Here is a 19,685-nt window from a genome sequence, read left to right on the forward strand (position 1 = left end):
ACATTATAGGACAGGCTTTTCCTCCATCCTCTGGTGTATAGATATATGTTTTAATCCCCAAAATTGAATGAATGTATTGGAGAATCAAGCAACAATTTCTTCCACACTTTCATCCAACTTCTGATGGTACTGACGTTTGTTGCTGTTTAAACTCTGAATTGCCTCGGTTGCCTTCTGCAGATCTTCTTTCCTGCTGGTGGTGCCACTTTATCTTTAAGTTACCATAGACTTTTATTTAGTGAGGTGATTAAAAATGTACAGTGCACATTACTTGCATACTGTATGAATTAATTCTTACTTTGCTGGAAAAAGTACTGCTCCATGAGGCAGAGTCCTGTGCTCATGTGCAACCTCACTAAAATCAGTGCGGTTCCGTTGATGCACAGAAGGCTGTCCCTGCAGAGCAGCTTTCAGGATCAGGGCCTAAACTGTGACTATCCCAGCCAGCACTGAGGTTTTCCTGTAATTTCACTGAGGTTTCGATTCAGCTCTGAGTCATAGCTTTGCTCTCTTACTTGGCCTCATTCTTATTGGAAGCAGCCTTAGTTCTTTTGAAATTTGAGTTACAAATATTCACATACTTTGCTAAGGTTCACCTTTCCTAAATGCTACGCTATTTTTTATATATATATATAAGCAAGCATCACAAGATATTTACAAAATCCTAGAAAATAAGATGTTGACAACATCGCACAAAATAGTTTGTACATACTGAAAAACTAGAATATGCTTTAGTTCACCTTAAACAACAAAAATCTGGGGAGAAAAATGTAAGACTGTTAACCTGTCATGTGAAGCCAATGGAGAATGCAGACCTTATTTCTTTAATTAAAGCTAAAAATAAAACTCAGGATATTAAAATACTCGTCAATTTTACAAGGGACTCTAGCTCCCTTGTCAACTATGAGGATGTACTAGTTCAACAGTTCTTAAAGGCATCGACTACCCTAGGTTTGAGCCAAATGATTGCGTGAAACTCAGTGTTCCTGTATCACATAAGGGTTTGAAGGAATTAATCAAAGTGCTTTCATTTTGGAAGTGCCCAGGTCATAATGGATTCACATCTGAGTTCTACAGAATCATGCCTTATAGCATACTGTAATTTTCATCTGAAGTACTGTATGAAGCGAAGGGAAATAATGTGAAATACTAATCCCAACAATAAGATTGCCATTCATTTCTGTTACACTCAAGAAAGGAAAATCTGTTTTCAAGAATCATGGCTAAATGTAACCCACATTCAAGGCCGGGTCTAGGCCCCAGCATGCCAAGCGTGTGCTTGGGGTGCCATGCCGCAGGGGGCGCTCTGCTGGTCGCTGGGAGGGCGGCAGGCGGCTCTGGTGGACCTCCCGCAGGCGTGCCTGTGGAGGGTCCGCTGGTCCCACGGCTCCGGTGGAGCTTCTGCAGGCACACCTGTGGGAGGTCCACCGGAGCTGCGGAACCAGCAGATCCTCCACAGGGACACCTGCGTGAGGTCCACCGGAGCCGCCGGACCGGCGAGCGGCAGAGCGCCCCCTGTGGAGTGCCGCTGTGCTTGGGGCGGCGAAATAGCTAGAGCCGGCCCTGCTCACATTATCACTGATATGCCAGGACTAAGATATTTGTCTGTAGTGTTTGGCAGTGTCACTTGAGTGCTGTCTACCCTTACTTTATTCACCTGAAGTTTCTTTAGAACAGAGCATCAGCTGGTGCTCTTAGTTGTTTGCATACTGCCCAGGACTCTGGCATCCCCATTCTTGCCATCTGCCTTGATGTCAAGAAGATATTCAACAGGGTCGAATAAGCATAGATGTTCTAATGCCCCAGAGGTTTTTAAATGTGGAAAATTTTAATAGAAAAGAATTGTTTCTGCAAATGTTAATGCAAGAAATAATATACATGATTACGTATAACTAAAGAATTTGCAGACCTCCTTATATGAATGTTATTAATTAAAAGGAAAGAAAATCTTACATTCATAATGAAGAAACTTTGATTATTTTAGCATTGTATACAAAGTTCTGAAACTTTGATGAAACTTTACGCTCTGTTTAGTCTCATGTTTATATACCATTATTAATGAGTAACTTTACGGTTGCTCAGCCACCATGGAAATAGCCAAAAATTAATGACATACTAGGCAGTGCTTTCTTGCCCATACTCACTATTCATAAAGGACATTAACAAGCAAAGAATCGCATTTCCAGTAATATGGATCATTTACTCCTGCTCCCCTAAAATTCAACAGGAGTTTTTCTATTGTCTTCAGTGGGAGGAGGATCAAGATAAAAAGATAGTTCCTATACTAAACAGAACAAACTTCTCTCCTGAATTTATTATTGTAAGTCATCCTGACTTTACAGGATGCAGGATATGAAAATAGTACCAGTAAGGTTTCAATAAGATTTTTTTTTAAGTTGCCAAAAGCATTTTTTAAATAGTTTTTATTTGTCTTTTATCTATTTGGTATATACAGGGTACATTATTATCAGGTTTGATGTCACATAAAGGTTTAAGTGGAAATTATCTGGAATTTTTTCTAGAATTCATTTGTGGCTAGAGTTGGATGGGAAATGGAATTTTCATCCCCCCAGATATTTTGACATTTCAGAATTAGTTTCCATTCTGAATTGGAACAAAAAAAATGAATATTTTAAAGAAAGAAAAAATCCAAAAAGGTTTGAAATGGCATTTTGAAATGGAAAAAAGTGAAATTTTGTTTAGAAGTGTCAGCTCAATTTTTTATTCCTTCAAATGCAAAACTGGAAAATTTAGTCAAAAATAAACATTTTCTTGTGAAAATGTTTATTTAGATGAAACCACATTTTCCTACGAGAAAAAATTTCATGCAAAAAGCTCTACCCATGTTGCCACTCAGTAGGCATCCCAATCTAATGATGTTTAAAACTTTATTCCTCATCATATCATGACACATTATGACTATATAATAATCAGTGAAACCTGTAAAATAATCATCCTTCCTAGGAAACGTGCAGTCTTAAAAGTTGTCTACATTCACATTGAGCCTGATCCTGGGTGCAGCTGAATTGAAGACTAAGCTTGACAAGTTTATGGAGAGGATGGTATGATGGGATAGCCTAATTTTGGCAATTAATTGATCTTTGATTATTAGCAGGTAAATATGCCCAATGGTCTGTGATGGGATGTTAGATGGGATGGGATCTGAGTTACTACAGAGAATTCTTTCCTGGGTGCTGGCTGGTGAGTCTTGCCCACATGCTCAGAGTTAAACTGATAGCCATATTTGGGGTCAGGAAGGAATTTTCCTCCAGGGAAGATTGGCAGAGGCCCTGGAGGTTTTTCGCCTNTTCAATAACTCAGACACAGGTTAGGGGTTTGTTAGAGGAGTGGGTGGGTGAGATTCTGTGGGCTGCATTGTGCAGGAGGTCAGACTAGATAATCATAATGGTCCCTTCTGACCTTAAAGTCTATGAGGTGAAGGTTTTTGGGTATGTGCAAAGCTGCCTTAAAGATCACTTTTGCATTCCCCTCATTCTGCCACATGTCTGTGTTGGGTTGGCCCCCCGGTGCAATGTTAGAGCAGCCTAAGGATCACTCTGTTTTACAGTGGGCTGCAGACAGTCAGAAGAGGTTGGAATCAAACAGAGATCTGCTTAGCACAGGGCCATCCCAACCAGCCGTCCTTTCTTTGATATGCTAGCAGAAGGGAGGGAACTGATGTGAGCACCCTTAGGCTGGCTACATGCCACGGGAAGATCACTGTTACTCTAGGGGATGCTCCCTGGGCAGGTTCAGCCAACTGTAGGACCAGATTAGGCTAGCAATGTGGTGCAAACAGTCTGCATTGCATTGCATCAGAGATCCAGGCACACTGAATGTAGTTCTGCTTCACCTTAATGGAAAACCACCTCCATTAAGGAACTGATTTTGTTGGTCCTTTTAGTGGGTACATGGAATGTGGAGCCAGTGAGAAAAATCACAGACAGGGTTATTGTTCCACAATAACGAAAGTTTTATGTTTAAGAGAAATATCCTCTGACCCTGGTCCAATAGCTGTACTCCTGAGAACAGCCTGTAATGTTTCTATGCCATGCAGTACACATTTTCTGGTCAGCCATGTGCCTTCCAAATTCCTAATTTATGTTCTTCCAACACGTATTAATAGTTTTCATATTGTCACTGTAGCAATTCTTTGGATGCTCAGCCAAAGAAGAGAAAACTATCACAGCTTCTAGACGCAAATCTCTGACGTGGTCCAGATCTGCTCTCGTACATTGTATGAGCCGCACACTAGGCCTAAGGCCCAGATCATTTCCGTCCAAGCGAATCACCACAATGACTGGCAGATCACAGCCGCTTAAGTCCCTGGTTAGATGTTGCAGAGCGGGCAAACTCAGATGCCAACACAGGCCACCCAAATTGGTCAGTAGTCAGCAATCCCTATGTCATGGTTTGACCCCGGCTTTCCCACAAACTTCTGCAACCTTGTGATGCAAGAATCACCCACAGTCCACACATGGCAATCCTGGCATCACACATATTTCTTTTCCCTCAGAGGTCAAGGTATGTGTACTGTCAATGCCAAACCTCCATGCTGTGTGTCTTTGGAAATACCACACTAATCTTCCCTGAGATCCGGAAGTAGCCACTTACAACCTCCACGGGCTAGTAAAATAAAGATTTTATCAACCAACCTCAGGCTTGCCTACCACCTGTCCTCATTTTCTGGTTTCTCCACAGCGACAACCCCTCTCCCTGTCCCCACTTTTTTTTTCTTTTTTTCTCTCTCACTCACACTCACACCTGTCTCCAGCTCCTCGCCACCAAATATAACAATTTGGTCAAACCAGCTACTGACTATTCTGCACACACAGAAGCCTCCCCATAAACTGAAAACGTTCTATTATAACAGGCATGACTTGTAGCAAGAAATCTGAGTTATTAAATCTTTATTGCACAGGTACACAAAGCTCAGACTAAAAATGTCAGTAGTGGGACATTCACCAGGGCAATGACTTTGGCCTATCCCCTCAAACTACCCATGCAAGCATAAAGTGACTGCAGAGAAACCCCTTCGGGTGCACAGTGATTCTTCCAGACCCTACATATATGCAAGCGAAGAAGTGAACGTGTTCTTAGATACCATTCTCAATGAGCTAATCAGTGGGGGCTGTGGACCCCAGTTTGAGAAATACTGCTCTAGCCATTTGTCTGCATTGGCATATGTGTATTGTAAAAACTGTACATTTTCTTAAATACTATTCTCAGTTTAGGTCCCCCAAATATTTATGGGTTCCATGCATTATCTTGGGTAAAATTTGACAGAATTAGACCATCTTGTCCCAATCACATCAGTAGTGTGATCTCTATCTCTATGCAAAAACAAAACAAAACAAAACCCACCCAGAAACTTTTTGAAAAATGGCTACTTTTCGGGGGGCTTGTATTTCCACAACCCGTAGCTCAAATTACCCCAAATTTGGGTCATTACCCCTCAATTGCAGTCTTCTGAGGCATGTGAAATTTCAAAGGAATCCAATTAAGCATATTTATTTTAGAAGACTTAGAAAGGTCAACCTTTAAACAGAAGTTGTGACACAACCTTAACTATAGTGATGGACCAACACCACTATAATCTTGTCCCAGATCCTTGGGCATAGTTTGGGGGGTCCAGGGAGTCATTGCCCCCCCACCCCCCTGCCACAGTAATCCTTGGGCAGGCACAGAATTTCCCCCCCCCCCCAGTCAATTGGCCTGACTGGAGCTTTCACCCCAAAATATAGTAGTCAAACTACACCTAAGCCCAGATCCTGTATACGCTGACCATAGTCCAGAATACCAGTAATAGTTGTGGAAGGAATTAGTGTTTTATTCTTAAATCTGAGAGTCAGCTCTTACTTTATCCACTTTTAGAATTCTTCATGAATAGTATCTTTACATGAGTTGCAAAACATATGGTCAGAGCATACACAGTACAAACAACTACAGTGGACTACATTCTGCATAATTTAAGCATTTACTTTGGACATTTTAAGTGAGCTCATGATAAATATCATGCTAGAGGTCATTTTATAGGCTGCCTATCAGAGGAGATCAAATATTTTTGTATCCCTAAGTTGGCTTTCTTTGGAATATAATAGATCTTTTAAACTGCCCACATGTTAACTATATATTTTAAATTATAAGTAAGGTCATGTTTATGAGTTAATGGGTTTAGTTTTGAAAGTGCCAAAACTTTGATCAACACGAGTAAAAAAATTGGCTGAAAACTATGATTTTGCTCAATGTTTTATACATCAGTGTAAATTATTTATATGATGCCAGGAAACACATAACCACTAATGAAATGTTTTATTATCTGCAAGTAGGAAAATGATACTTAGGAATTTATTTTAAAAAATGATTAGATAACAAAGAAACATTTGTTGGTCATACATTTTAAGAGCACTTGTAAGTCCTGCAACTACATTACATACTGTATAAGCCATAGTAGCTTCTTGCTTTGCCATATATTGAAACAATAATTCACCTAGCTTTGAATCACAATTAAATATGACTGCATACACACATATACAGGGGACAATACCATTGAAATTTGAGAATTTACACTTTCAACTAACTCAATTTCTAAATTTTCTGTAAAATATATGTGGAGGATGAAATCCGGATCCCACTGAAATCAGTGAAAATATTGCCATTAACTTCAGTGCAGCCAGGATTTCATCCATAGTTTCTGTATCATCTAAAACAACTGACTATACCTAACAACTACTATCCTGCAACCCTTGTGCATGTAGTCCCTTTGGAGTCAACACGTGCTGCAAACTGAGACCCCACATGAGACAAGATGTTAATTGCAATACAGTAACAGATTTAAATTGAATAAAGCCTCCATTCTTTAATCAGTGTAACTGTCAAACTAGTGCAACTATAACTTCTTAGTTTACATACAGACATCATGCAGACAAGAAATTTACTTCTAACCAAACACAAAGAAACGCCATCTATTCACTCAGATTATACCTTATTTGAAAACACAGGCAAAGGAGGTACAGCATGGGTATTTCTAAACATTTCCAGCCTCACCCATTGTTGACAGACCCTTGAGTTATTTTGGAAGCTCTGTCTCTGCTGCTTTCCATGTCAGTTATTATGGTGAAAATTTAATTGTATAAGGGCTTTGACACTGAACTTTATAAATTTGTTCCAACTGACCTTGTCTCAGTTATTTGCCAGTCTGGCACGGAGCCTTAGAATTCATTATTGGTTCTCATGCAATAGGTAGAAGTACTGTGAACTAGGAGACACAATGGACCCGACATTTTACATGACTGTAAATGAGGAAGCACTTTAATAAAGAGATTAGTATGCTTGCCACAAAGAGTATTCATTCCCCCTCTCTCAAATGGACCCAGTTCAGGGTGTGAAGGATTACCTCCTTAGGCTCAGGGTGCATCTGTTTGTTCTGTAATGTTTTCAAACATGCTTTTGAAAATTCACTACTGCTTCCTTTTAATAACATCCTGTAAATGGCAGCCTGAACAAAAGGGCTAAATAATTACTTTTGTAGTGCAAACAAGTGTGCAAAGTCATTAAAGCAGATTAGAAGTAAGTAGAAGCATAGAAGAGTTATGGTAAGCATACAGATCACGTATATGTTCCCTGATATTTCAGAAAATTGATGTGTTCTTTCAATTGTGCTCTGTCAGGAGCACAAAATAAAAATAATTTTAAACCACTGATTATATAGGGCTTGATTCATATCTCAGACCTGTTTATACCCTTGAAACTGCATTGATTATTCCTGATTTACACCAGTGTGAGATCAAAATGAGGCCTGTAGAATCTAGAGAAAAACAAATAGTCTGTTGTGCAGTTGTTCTCCCTGTGTTGGTTCTGCAGCAATCAAAGTTTTTCCTATGGATGAAACCAGCTCAATGGTAATGCTGGTGCAAAATGAAGGGAAGTCGTCTCTGCCTTGCAAATGACACATTATCTTCAGCCTTCATTAGAAACACAGGAAGAACCAATATTTCACAAAATGTAATAGATACAATTAGTCAGAAATAAAATTTTCTTTTCAGGCTACTAAGATGATGCTAAAAACGATGGAGAGTCAAATGCTTCTTTCAGTTACGCAGAAGCAATCCCATGACCCAGAGACATAAAAATAACCAAAGAGTCTCTGAATGAATTTCTTACCTAGTTTTTAATCCCTTAAGGTGACTGAGAGCTCAGAAGGGGAAATAAACTCATTGCTCAGCCCATGGAGGAGTGCCCTGCGTCATTCAAAAGTGACCCCTTCAGTCCATAAAAGAGTCACATAAGAATGTTGACCATGGTGTGGGGTCTCAAGAACCAGAACGTAAAGTAGGAGAAAATGTGGATATCTCCAGAGCACCAACAGGGGATGTGATAACCCCACCCCCCCACCCCCACCCCTTTGGAGCATATTGTACTTGACAATATCCTTTCAGGTCTCTTGTGTTGATTCATTACATTTTTCTCGGAGTCAATATTCTAAATTTCTGGTTTTTTAGACGTCTGGATGCCAACCACATCAACTACGTGCCACCCAATTGCTTCAGTGGCTTGGTCTCTCTTAGACACTTGTGGCTGGATGACAACTCTTTGACAGAAATTCCTGTGCAAGCTTTTAGGAGTTTATCAGCACTTCAGGCAATGACACTGGCGCTGAACAAAATACGTCACATACCAGACTATGCTTTTGGAAACCTCTCCAGTTTGGTAGTTCTGTAAGTTTTACTGACTTTTTTTAAATGATTTTTGCAAGACCTTGGCCTCCTTGTAATAAATTATGTCAAGATGCAATGTCTAAGTTAAGCTTTATAAGAGATACTTTAAAACTAGACTGCCTAAAAATGTGAAATGATCTGTAAACCTTGAGGTTGGTTAATATGGGCTATTGTTTTATGTTATAGTTTTAGCATTAAATTGATATTTTGGGCTATAAACCTGAAGTTTGCCCTTTATTCTTGGATTGTGTTTAAAGCTATAACTTTTGCAACCTTATTAAATGACCTTTCCACTCCACATAATGTAAAGATTTAACTTGCAGATATGTTTATTTATAACGATGCAGAGAATTAGTGGCAAATAAAATTCTCTTCAGAATGTCAGTGAAGAGATAAGTTGAAAAAACTAGACTTCTGTATCTTAGATATTATTTATAAAATCGTAGTACTGGAAGGCTGTTTACATGTGTACACATTTTTACTTAAGACTATAGGGCAATATTGACAACATGAGGCTAGGACGGGAAAAGGACATTAACTCAAATCTCTAAAGGACTAGAAGGATAGAATGCTAACAAGTATGAGCTGAGAAAGTTCCCTTCACAGACAATTTGTGTAGATATCTACATAACAGTAGATATGTTCCCCTACCAGTATTACTAAACAAAACAGATACAAAATTCACAGAAAATCCTGGAAGGAATTCCAGTCTGAGGAATCATCTTCAGATCTTCTGGGACTATCCCAAATTGAAAAAAACTTCTGTTCTATTATTAGAAAAATTATTCAGGAATTATTTCAGGATATACTGAAACATGGTCATTATTAAAGACATTCATGGTCTGTAGGCAGCACAAAACCATTGTATTTAAGATGTTAAATATATTTTAACATATTCTGACATGCTGATCTGATAGCCATGATGCAAGCCTTTGGGACACTATGATTGGATTATTTCAGTGCACTTTATTATAGGCTACCATTGTGATGGGTTCCCCCCACCGGGGTACAATCTGGAACTGGGGTATCACTGAGCCCTCTGTCTCACTAGCCTGGGCTCCCTGTCCTGCGCCGCCCCCCACCCCCCGTGATGCTGTGACAAGCTACAGGACTTGTACTCACACTCACACACCTAGCTTTAGTTACAGGAAGGCTTCTCCTCAGCCACTCATAAAATGACAATGGAACAACTCCAGTGAGCTCCCCCGCCCTCCCAGCTCCACAGCCTACAACCCCAGAGCTGTACCGTCTTGCCCTGGTTAAAAGTCTGACCAGTATAAATTTTTTACCCAGTCCACCTAGGGTGACCAGATGTCCCATTTTTAAAGGGACAGTCCCATTTTTGGGGACTTTTTCTTATATAGGCGCCTATTACCCCCCATCCCCATCCCATTTTTTCACAATCGCTATCTGGTAACCCTAAGTCCACCCCTCCCTTAATGTGGAGAAGACAACAATGCCCCAGCCTCTGTTCCTGAGCGGATTCCCCACACACTTCAAGCAAACTACACGCAATCTAAGTGTTATACACTAGTTAGGATTTGAATCAAGCAGTGTCTCACCCTGTTAGTACAAACAGTTCACCAAGCTTCCATACACAAATAAGATTCCTTCTTTCCCGCCTGGGACCAGCACTCCCCACAGTTCAGTCTGTGTTTCCAGATGTTCTGTTGTGTAGAGAGGCCTCTTGGTGATGTCATTTCCCCCTTTTATAGCTTATTCCCTATGGCGGGAACCCGTTTGTTCCAAACCAAGTTGCCAGCCCAGTTTGTGGAAAAATACGAATACCAAAATGCAGTTCAGTATCATGTGATCTAGTCACGACCCCTTGCATGCGCCGATGAGTCATGGCAGCCATTATCCATAGGCTAACTGAAGCATTCCCAGGTGAGGATAAGCCTCTTCCATGTCCCATTGTCTTTTTTGATGGGCCATTCAACTTGAGTAGGCCATTCAAGATGTGCTGGCTAGGCTTTATGTAAATTTTTGTGGGTGTTACGTAGGTGCAAGCACATCTGAAATACAAATACAATCTATATTCATAACTCCATGAAACATTCATACAAATAGGATAATCATATTCAGTAAACCATCATTTTCCATTGACAGCTCACATAACACATTTTGTACAAGATGCATCATTATTATGTCATAATCATATCATAATCCTACCACTATGATAAATATGGGGTGCAGAGTGTCACAACCATAAAAGCTTATCTGTTACCTCTAGCAAGTGCTGAATGTGAGCAATACAATTGTACAAGGTACAAGCCATAGAGGGTAAGCAGAAGGAATTCCATCTACCACCTTGTGGACAGACTTTGCTCTCTGCCTGGGTGGGTACAGATTGAGTTTCAGTATGAGATTTTAACCTTTTTAGATTTTAACCTTTAAAAGAATGTGGGTATGTGTCATTTGGCTGAGCTTCCAGATCCCTGTTATTTTCATCATGTTGTCAACCACTTGTTAAGGTAGAGATCCTCTCATGCCCCAGCTCTCGTCCCAGTCTCATTTCCCCACCTTCCCTGCTGAAACTTCAATAACATTAGGCCAATTAAGAAGACAAGATGAAAACAAGCTTTACTTGATGCAATAGGTGCTGCTGCTTGGCTAGGTCCCCTCATTTTGTATCTGCTGTTTATATCCTGTTTCTGGGTGTAAGACTTTAGAGTTACTAGTATTTAGTCACCCTTAACTATCTGCAGCACCCATTGTTCCAGTCTCTCCAAATCACTTAGTGTGGTTCTGTACACATGTTTTACTACCCTCTCTCCAGTTCTGCAAATCTTAAGTCAGTGGGAGAACTCACATTGGCTTCAATGGGAGCAGGATTGGACCTGTGGTCATTAAAGATGCAAAACTAATTGGAGTTTTGGGGCAAATTCTTCATACTGCTATAGCCTAAAAGGTCAATATAGTATCTGGAATCAAAATGATTGAGGTTTCTTCCTAGAGAGGAAAAAAAACAACATTTTTTTTGGTACATCAGAATCTCTATCTTTTAGAGTCAGTTGATAAATAGCTGAATACAGTTTGTGTAGGTTCTGAAAAATTTATTGAGAGCTTCTGATAACTAAAATACTTCTGTGTAAAGCAAAGACATGGATGAAAATAGTGTCTGACTCTCACATTCACAGACCTTCTCTTTTATGTACAACTCCCACAGTTTCTCTCATACCATGAGGGAGGAGTGAGGAAGGTAAAATAGGAGAGAGAAGTCAGCTGGAAAAGCATTCTCTTAAAAAAATGCATTGAAATTACACTAAGTTAAATCCATCTATGTTAATAAGCTACACAGAGCAATTTCTCTATTAAGATCTAAAAATTTAGAAATAGGCATAAGCAGCAAAATTCTAAGCCAAATTTTGAATGTCCCAAACTTTCAGATCTGCAGGTTTGTTTTCAAGTCAATCACTACCAAAAAAAGTCAAACTGAAAATCCTATAAATTACATAACATACCGCTGGAAATTAATTGTTGATTATTTTAGTTTAACAGGGAGGAAGTCAAGTTGTAGCATCAGTGAGGTCAGTTATATTTACTAACTCACACTGAAATTCTGATTTTTGGTCATATGAATTTGTCTGTTTCTTACTACATTTCCTCAGACCTCATATACATTATGTCACTTCCCTGCTTCCCATCCTGCCTACTCCTCCTACCCAGAAACAAAACCCACACAACACTTTTTAAGACCTTGTATCTAATTTAAATATATATTTTTAAAATCACCAGTGACCCTATATTAAAAGTTTCAGAACACTTAATCCCCATGTGTCTAAAATTAGAACATCAGGCTAGGCACTTTTAAAACAAATATGAAGACAGAAAACAAATACATTAAATGAAAGAATCACAATCTCTGCAGTTTAAAAGCAAAACCTGTTTGTGGAACCAAATCAAAGCCAGGGTGCGTGGGTGGGTGGGGACTAGGGGGTAGAGGTTGGGGAAATGCCCTCCTATACATGCTCTTGCAAAAAGCATGACTTGCATATAATCAGTGCATGCCTGAAAATAAGTTTCTTTTGATTTAACCATCCACATGTTTTGCTTAACTCCACTGTGTGCAATGTGCTTTCCTGACTGTGCTCTTAATGTTCCCCTGCAGACATCTCCATAACAATAGAATCTACTCCCTGGGAAAGAAATGCTTTGATGGGCTCCACAACCTAGAGACTTTGTGAGTTGACCTCTTATTTGTTTCCTCCCCCCCTCCCTTTTTTTTTTTCAGTGTTTTCATTAATATTCTGAAAGAATAAAAATACCAAACATGCTATTTGGCTTGCTTAATTGCTAAAAGCCAAACATGCTTTTTAGCTTGCTTAATTGCTACAGGCTCTGGATGATTGTTTACGATGACTGCAATACATAGTGATTGTGTGCAATGATCCTATTTCTCAACTATAAAACTACACTGCTTTTTTTGTAGGCAGCATATATTAATAAATTATTTAATGACATTTTAAAACTGTACCAGGCGCAGAATAACAAATGACTATTCAGGGATAGTTATTCTTGCTTTGATAGTGCGATTTGTTTGTTTATCTTTCGTCAGCAAAGCTAATTGACAGAGAGGTTAAGGAAAAATTCATTGTAACCAAAAAGCTTTTAAGTTTGCAGAATGCATCTTGCCACATAGTGTGTTTGCAGAAGCAGTCAGATACTTTGACCTCTTGAACAAAGGAAAAGCTCCAGGTAGCATCAAGTACAAACATGTTCTTCCTTTTTAAAAATTGCTCCAGTTGTTAGTCTTTAAAGGATTCGCTTGAAAAGTTTCTGTGTTAGAGGGATAAAGTCACCTTAGCACCTACAATAGTTCAGTAAAGTGCAGGAGGTGAACACAAGCTTCCCTGAATAGCATAAGAAAAAAAGAATTCTGGGAAAAGAAGACTAAACAGGAAAACAACTCCAAAGTTTAAAGGAAAGTAATTTGCTCCAGACATGCACAAATAAAGATATCACCACCTCTGTTTGGCATTGGAGCCGTGACCCACTAATGCCTAAGGGACAATAATCCTTGCTTATCTTTTCCCCTCCCTCTCCTATACCACAACCAAGTGAACCCTTTCCACAGATCATAACCAACTTTACCCAACCAGGGCACTTCAGGAGGCCCAACAGCTTTGGTGCTGATGCAGAAGTCATAGAGTTTCAGGCCAGAAGGGACCAATATGTCATCTAATCTGACCTGGTGTATATCACAAGCCACCACAACCACACAGCACCAGCACACTAAACTCAACAACTGAAATTGGAACAAAGCATTCCAGCCCATAGGAGACTAGACTTTTATGTGCCACCGGCAGAGTGAATAAACCAAATGTCATACAAACATCATCAGAACCTAGTGGTTGGTTTGCTTTTTAATCCACAAAACCATGCAGTGCTCATTTTCCAGTTCCACTAGGATCGAAAGTTTAAATTTTGATCACATAAACTAATCCTCTCTACTAGAACTTGAGTCTTCTATTGTCAAGAGCACCCTGCAATGTTACAGCTTTGACTTTTACCCACTGTGCATAGAGAAAAAGTCCCTGAGTAAAATACCAGAACAGAAGCAGGAAAATGTGATTGTTCTTTAAGAAGACATACACATAACCATCAGCTCAGGATTAAACAAAGACTGTGAATGGTTTGCCAACTACAAAACCAGTTTCTCCTCCCTTGGTTTTCACGCCTCAGCTGCTAGAAGAGGGCCTCATCCTCCCTGATTGAACTAACCTCGTTATCTCTAGCCTGCTTCTTGCTTGCATATATATACTGCCCCTGGACATTTCCACTACATGCATCTGACGAAGTGGGTATTCACCCACGAAAGCTCATGCTCCAAAACGTCTGTTAGTCTATAAGGTGCCCCAGGATTCTTTGCTGCTTTTGCAGATCCAGACTAACACGGCTACCCCTCTGATACGATACACATAACCAGGGCCAGCGCTTCCATTTAGGCGACCTAGGCGGTCGCCTAGGGCACCAGGATTTGAGGGGGTGGCATTTTGCCAGGAGGGCAGCAGGCTGCTCCAGTAGACTTCCCGCAGGCGTTCCTGCGGAGGGTCTGCTGTTCCCGCGGCTCCGGTGGAGCATCCGCAGGCACACCTGTGGCAGGTCCACCAGAGCCGCGGGACCAGCGGACCCTCTGCAGGAACGCCTGCGGGAGGTCCACCAGAGCCACGGGACCGGCAAGCGGCAGAGCGCCCCCCGTGGCTTGCCGCCGTGCTTGGGGCGGTGAAATGGCTAGAGCCGGCCCTGCGCCTAGGGCGCCAAAAACCCTGGCCCCGCTCCTGCACATAACAGTATTCAACTGTCCTGAAATGCGGGGAAAAAGCAGTGATTTTAGTTATCCTTCCAGCCCTGGCTAGCTGGTGTGAAAGGGAAGAAGATATAAATGTCAACTTTGACCCTGGAAAGGAGGGAGGAGAACTTGGAGAATATGGTACCTGCCACAGTCATGTTTATTACTGCATTGGCACGACCATCAGTGGGGAGTCTGTTTTGGAATCTAGCGTCAAGATAGCCAGTCGCCTGGGCTGCATTGGGTGTCACAGGGTTATCCTCTTCCCAGTCTGGGCAGATTCAGCTCAGCTAGTGGCCCAAACCAAATTACAAATGCTCATTATCTGTGTAATCAACGCAGAGGGCCTGAAGGGATTTACAAACAGGAAGAAAAGCCCTGTTGACTACCATCAGCAGTTTCCTGCCTGTATTATTAAGGATGATGTTATTTTGTTAAAGTCCAATGTGAATCATTGTTTTTATTTAATTTAGTCAAATTATCTCTTATTTAAATTGTTTAAAATTTATCCTCTACAAAGCAGAAGCTTCTACGGTGCTCCATGGAGCTGCATAGTTTGACAAAACAGACCTTTCTTCATTTTAATTTCAATTGCATACTTGGGCCAAATTCTTCTATCAGATGATGTGCATGGGTTTCCCAGGCCAGGAATAAGCACATGGCTAGTGAATGTGCTGGAATGAGGAAATGTCTCACTAACAAGCAGTTCTTAAAATAGAGTATCAGGTTGCTAACCTAAATAAAATATTATTTTTACAACTTGTGTGTGGTAAGGAGTTGTTCTTTCTCCTTTACTCCGTATTGATATTGTCAACCTTACTGCAATCTTAAAATCTCAGAATAGGTCAAATCCTCACCCCATTTAAATCAATAGAAGTTTTGCCATTGACTTCATTGGGATTGGGGTTTCGCCCAATAACTATTTTTCCATTGATATTTCTCCTTTACTATTCCTGAATATTTATCTTTCTTGTTCTCACTTACTGTGCCAAGAAACAGGTCAAAAAAGAAAATTACAGCATGATAAACATGGGAGTTGGAAAAGAGGCAAACTGAACCTAAATAATGTGACATATGAACTATGTAAGAGTCAATTCACTATTCAAGTACAGGCATTTATGTTAAAAATCAGTTTTAAGAGAAAAAATTTGGGCATTTTTCATATGTAAAAGTTGCAAAATTGTCCCTAGGTAAGGATAGATTTTCCTTTCATGTTTACAAATGTATGGTGGGGAGGAGAGATCACAAAATAGCAGGTGGTTTAGTAGCATTTGTAAATGTCCATATTTTCTCATTTCCAAATTGGTAACAATTAAAAATAGCATCATGATCAAAAATAAAAATGATGATCTTCATTGGATGGTGTTTATTAGAAAACATCACATTTTGAGGATTCCCTAGCCTTTGAACCTATTTCTTTATTTAATGCATGAAAGGTGACAAATTCTGTTATCCCTTAAACAGTGTATAACAGTGTATAACCTAAATTATGTGATCTGTTTTTATGCAGAGATTTAAATTACAACAGTCTAGATGAATTCCCCACTGCTATCAGGACACTCACAAACTTAAAAGAACTGTAAGTATTGAACTCTACCTTATAGAGAGGATGCTTTGGACAATGTTTTCTATTTGGGAAAAGCTGATGATTTCTATCAGTACTCTTTAAAATTTTCTATATCCTGGAAAAGTTAGCAAACATGCCAACATATATAAAAGGAAATTTTCAGCATTTCATTTAGAACATTTAACTTTGATAACTTTTACTTGTTACAAATGCTCTTTTGTACTGAAAAGATTTTATGAGAGAGCATTCTTTTTTGGAACTTTATCCTTGAAATGCAGTATATCATAATAATAAAAGGACACTTATCAATTCTGTTTCAGCTTCAAATGTGAGACTTGTTTCAAAAGGTGCAATGCCCAAGCTAGGAAAAAGAAGCAGGAATTTCTTTTCACTCATAGGCACTTCGGGAAAATAAGGGAGTCATTTTTAACCGTATTTTAAACAGGTTGTTTTTTTTTCAGTGTAAACATTCATGTGCAGTGTTGTAAACTGGAAAACTTCTGGAAGCGTAGACATGGTTTGTAAAACAGACTAAAATCAAAGGTGAAACTGACCAGCCTAGATTAATTGTGCAAGCTAGTTGAATTGCAAAATAAGCAAACAGCTAGAAAGTTACCAGTCAGATTTCTTAAATTCTTTCTGTTTGAATGATCTTTGATGTTAAAGATAGCACCAGCAGGCATTTTTTAAAACATAGATGATCACAGATTCACTGGGCCACTAAGGGTATGTCTTCACTGCAATTAAAAACCCTCGACTTGCCTGTGCCAGCTGACTGAGGCTCACAGGGCATGGGCTAAAGGGCTGTTTAACTGTGGTGTAGACATTCCAGCTCAGGCTGGAGCCTCTATTCTAGGACCCTCCCACGTCACAGGGTCCTAGAATCCAGACTCCAGCCTGAGCCCTAACATATACACCACAATTAAACAGCCCCTGTGCCTAAGCCAGCTGGCACGGGCCAGCCACAGGTGTCTAATTGCAGTATAGACATACCCTTAGAGTGCTTCGGATTGCTGGTCCCATACAAAGCAGATATAAAGCCAATTTTAACAAGCTGCTTGGAAAATCCTTGAGAATCCCTAGGCAATGTAGGGTCAGCACTGCAGCTTCTATGCCAACACTCCAGTTCTGACATAGGGAACGTGGTCAGAGAGAAGGCATTGTGGCTATGGGCTACTAATCTACCTTATTCCCAGCTGCCATAATGGCCCCTTGACATAAAATACAGTAACTCTGGGGGAGTGGCATCTGCTGACTTCAGGATGGGGTAGCCACAAAGGTGATACCCAGATGTACACTGAACAAATCCTGGCTGGCTCTGTGAATCGGGGCACAGTTTTTATGATCAAGGTGTCCCTTCAATATATTATTCTCTGGGCATAAAAATCTACATCAAAAAGTTGAAGTTGTAAATGTCTTAGAAAGTATTTGAAACAAACTTCAGTAAAACCTGCCTTAATGACTACCTCTGAGACCACCTGTCACAAATGACTACTTACAGAGGCCTCATCCTCCCTGACTGAACTAACCTCGTTATCTCTAGCCTGCTTCTTGCTTGCTTATATATACTTGCCCCTGGAAATTTCCACTACATGCATCTGACGAAGTGGGTATTCACCCACGAAAACTCATGCTCCAAAACATCTGTTAGTCTATAAGGTGCCACAAGACTCTTTGCTGCTTTTACAGATCCAGACTAACACGGCTACCCCTCTGATACTACACCATGCAAGGCACTGCATTTAGCCGTATGGAGTGGAAATCCATCAATCTCATGAAGAAAACTTGGACAAATACAGACAGATATCATTTTCCTCTCAAATGCAAACGGATGGACATCATCCAAATGGACTAAAGGTAAAAAATCCACTGCTATCTACATACTACACAACAGACCACAGTGAGAGACTATGCCATTCTCTATCAAAGAAACCGAGGAACCAGCGTGATCAGCATCCTATACAGCAAACAGGAAAACATCAAAAAAGAGTTCTCCAACCTGGAGACTCTCATAAATAACAAAACTTCCATACAAAACGGACTTCACTAAAATAAGATAGGAGATCTACATTACTCACTTCACCTCTCTACAAAGGAAAAAGGACTGTAAGCTGTCTAAACTCCTACCTGCCACATGGGGACACAACCGTGGTACCCCTAACCCACCCAGCAATATCCTCAATCTATCCAACCACACACTCAGCCACTCCCACTAACACGATACAGTTCTGCGGCGATCTGAAGATCTCCGACTCAAAGAATACTTTCAGGACAACACTGAACAGCCCTCTGACACACAATTACCCTCCACAACAGCACAAGAAGAAGACTCCACATGGACTCCTCTGAGGGTCGAAATGACAGTCTGGACCTATACATAGAATGCTTCCGCCCACGTGCACAGCAGAAATTGTGGAAAAACAACATCGCTCGCCTCATAACCTAAGTCGTGCAGAACGCAATGCCATCCCACAGCCTCAGAAACCACCCTGACATTATAATCAGAGGCTGATAAGGAAGAGTGCTGTTGTCATCGACGAACAGGTCTGACTACCAAAAGGAGGCCGCCAGACAACTCTCCAATACCAAATTCTACAGGCCACTTCCCTCAGATCCCACTGAGGAATACACTAAGAAACTGCACCATCTACTCAGGACACTCCCTACACCAAACACTGGAACAAATCAACATACCCTTAGAGCCCCGACCAGGGTTATTCTATCTACTACCCAAGATCCACAAACCCGGAAATCCTGAATGCCCCATCGTCTCGGGCATTGGCACTCTCACTGAAGGACTGTCTGGATATGTGGACTCTCTACTCAGACCCTATGCCACCAGCACTCCCAGCTATCTCCATGACACCACTGATTTCCTGAGGAAACTACAATGCATGGTGACCTTCCAGAAAACATCATCCTAGCCACCATGGATATAGAGGCTCTCTGCACTAACATCCCACACACTGATGAAAATACAAGCTGTCAGGAACAGTATCCCCTGATGATGCCACAGCACAACTGGTTGCTGAGCTCTGTGCCTTTATCCTCAACGCAACTATTTCAAATTTGATGACATATATATCTCCAGATCAAGTGGCAAACCGCT

General features: G+C 40.5%; 1 protein-coding gene across 2 annotated transcripts in view; it reads left to right on the top strand.

Annotated features, from left to right (window-relative positions):
* The window catches only part of LGR5 (leucine rich repeat containing G protein-coupled receptor 5), a 143,415-nt gene that overhangs the window by 94,815 nt on the left and 28,915 nt on the right, over positions 1-19,685 (top strand). For both annotated transcript variants that reach the window (XM_032803814.2, XM_032803815.2), the window contains exons 5-7: positions 8,502-8,717; positions 12,829-12,900; positions 16,520-16,588. In XM_032803814.2, coding sequence (XP_032659705.1) covers positions 8,502-8,717; positions 12,829-12,900; positions 16,520-16,588 — 357 coding nt within the window. The remainder of the gene's footprint in view (positions 1-8,501; positions 8,718-12,828; positions 12,901-16,519; positions 16,589-19,685) is intronic.

The sequence above is a fragment of the Chelonoidis abingdonii genome, chromosome 1 (assembly GCF_003597395.2).
Source record: "Chelonoidis abingdonii isolate Lonesome George chromosome 1, CheloAbing_2.0, whole genome shotgun sequence".
NCBI lineage: Eukaryota > Metazoa > Chordata > Testudines > Testudinidae > Chelonoidis > Chelonoidis abingdonii.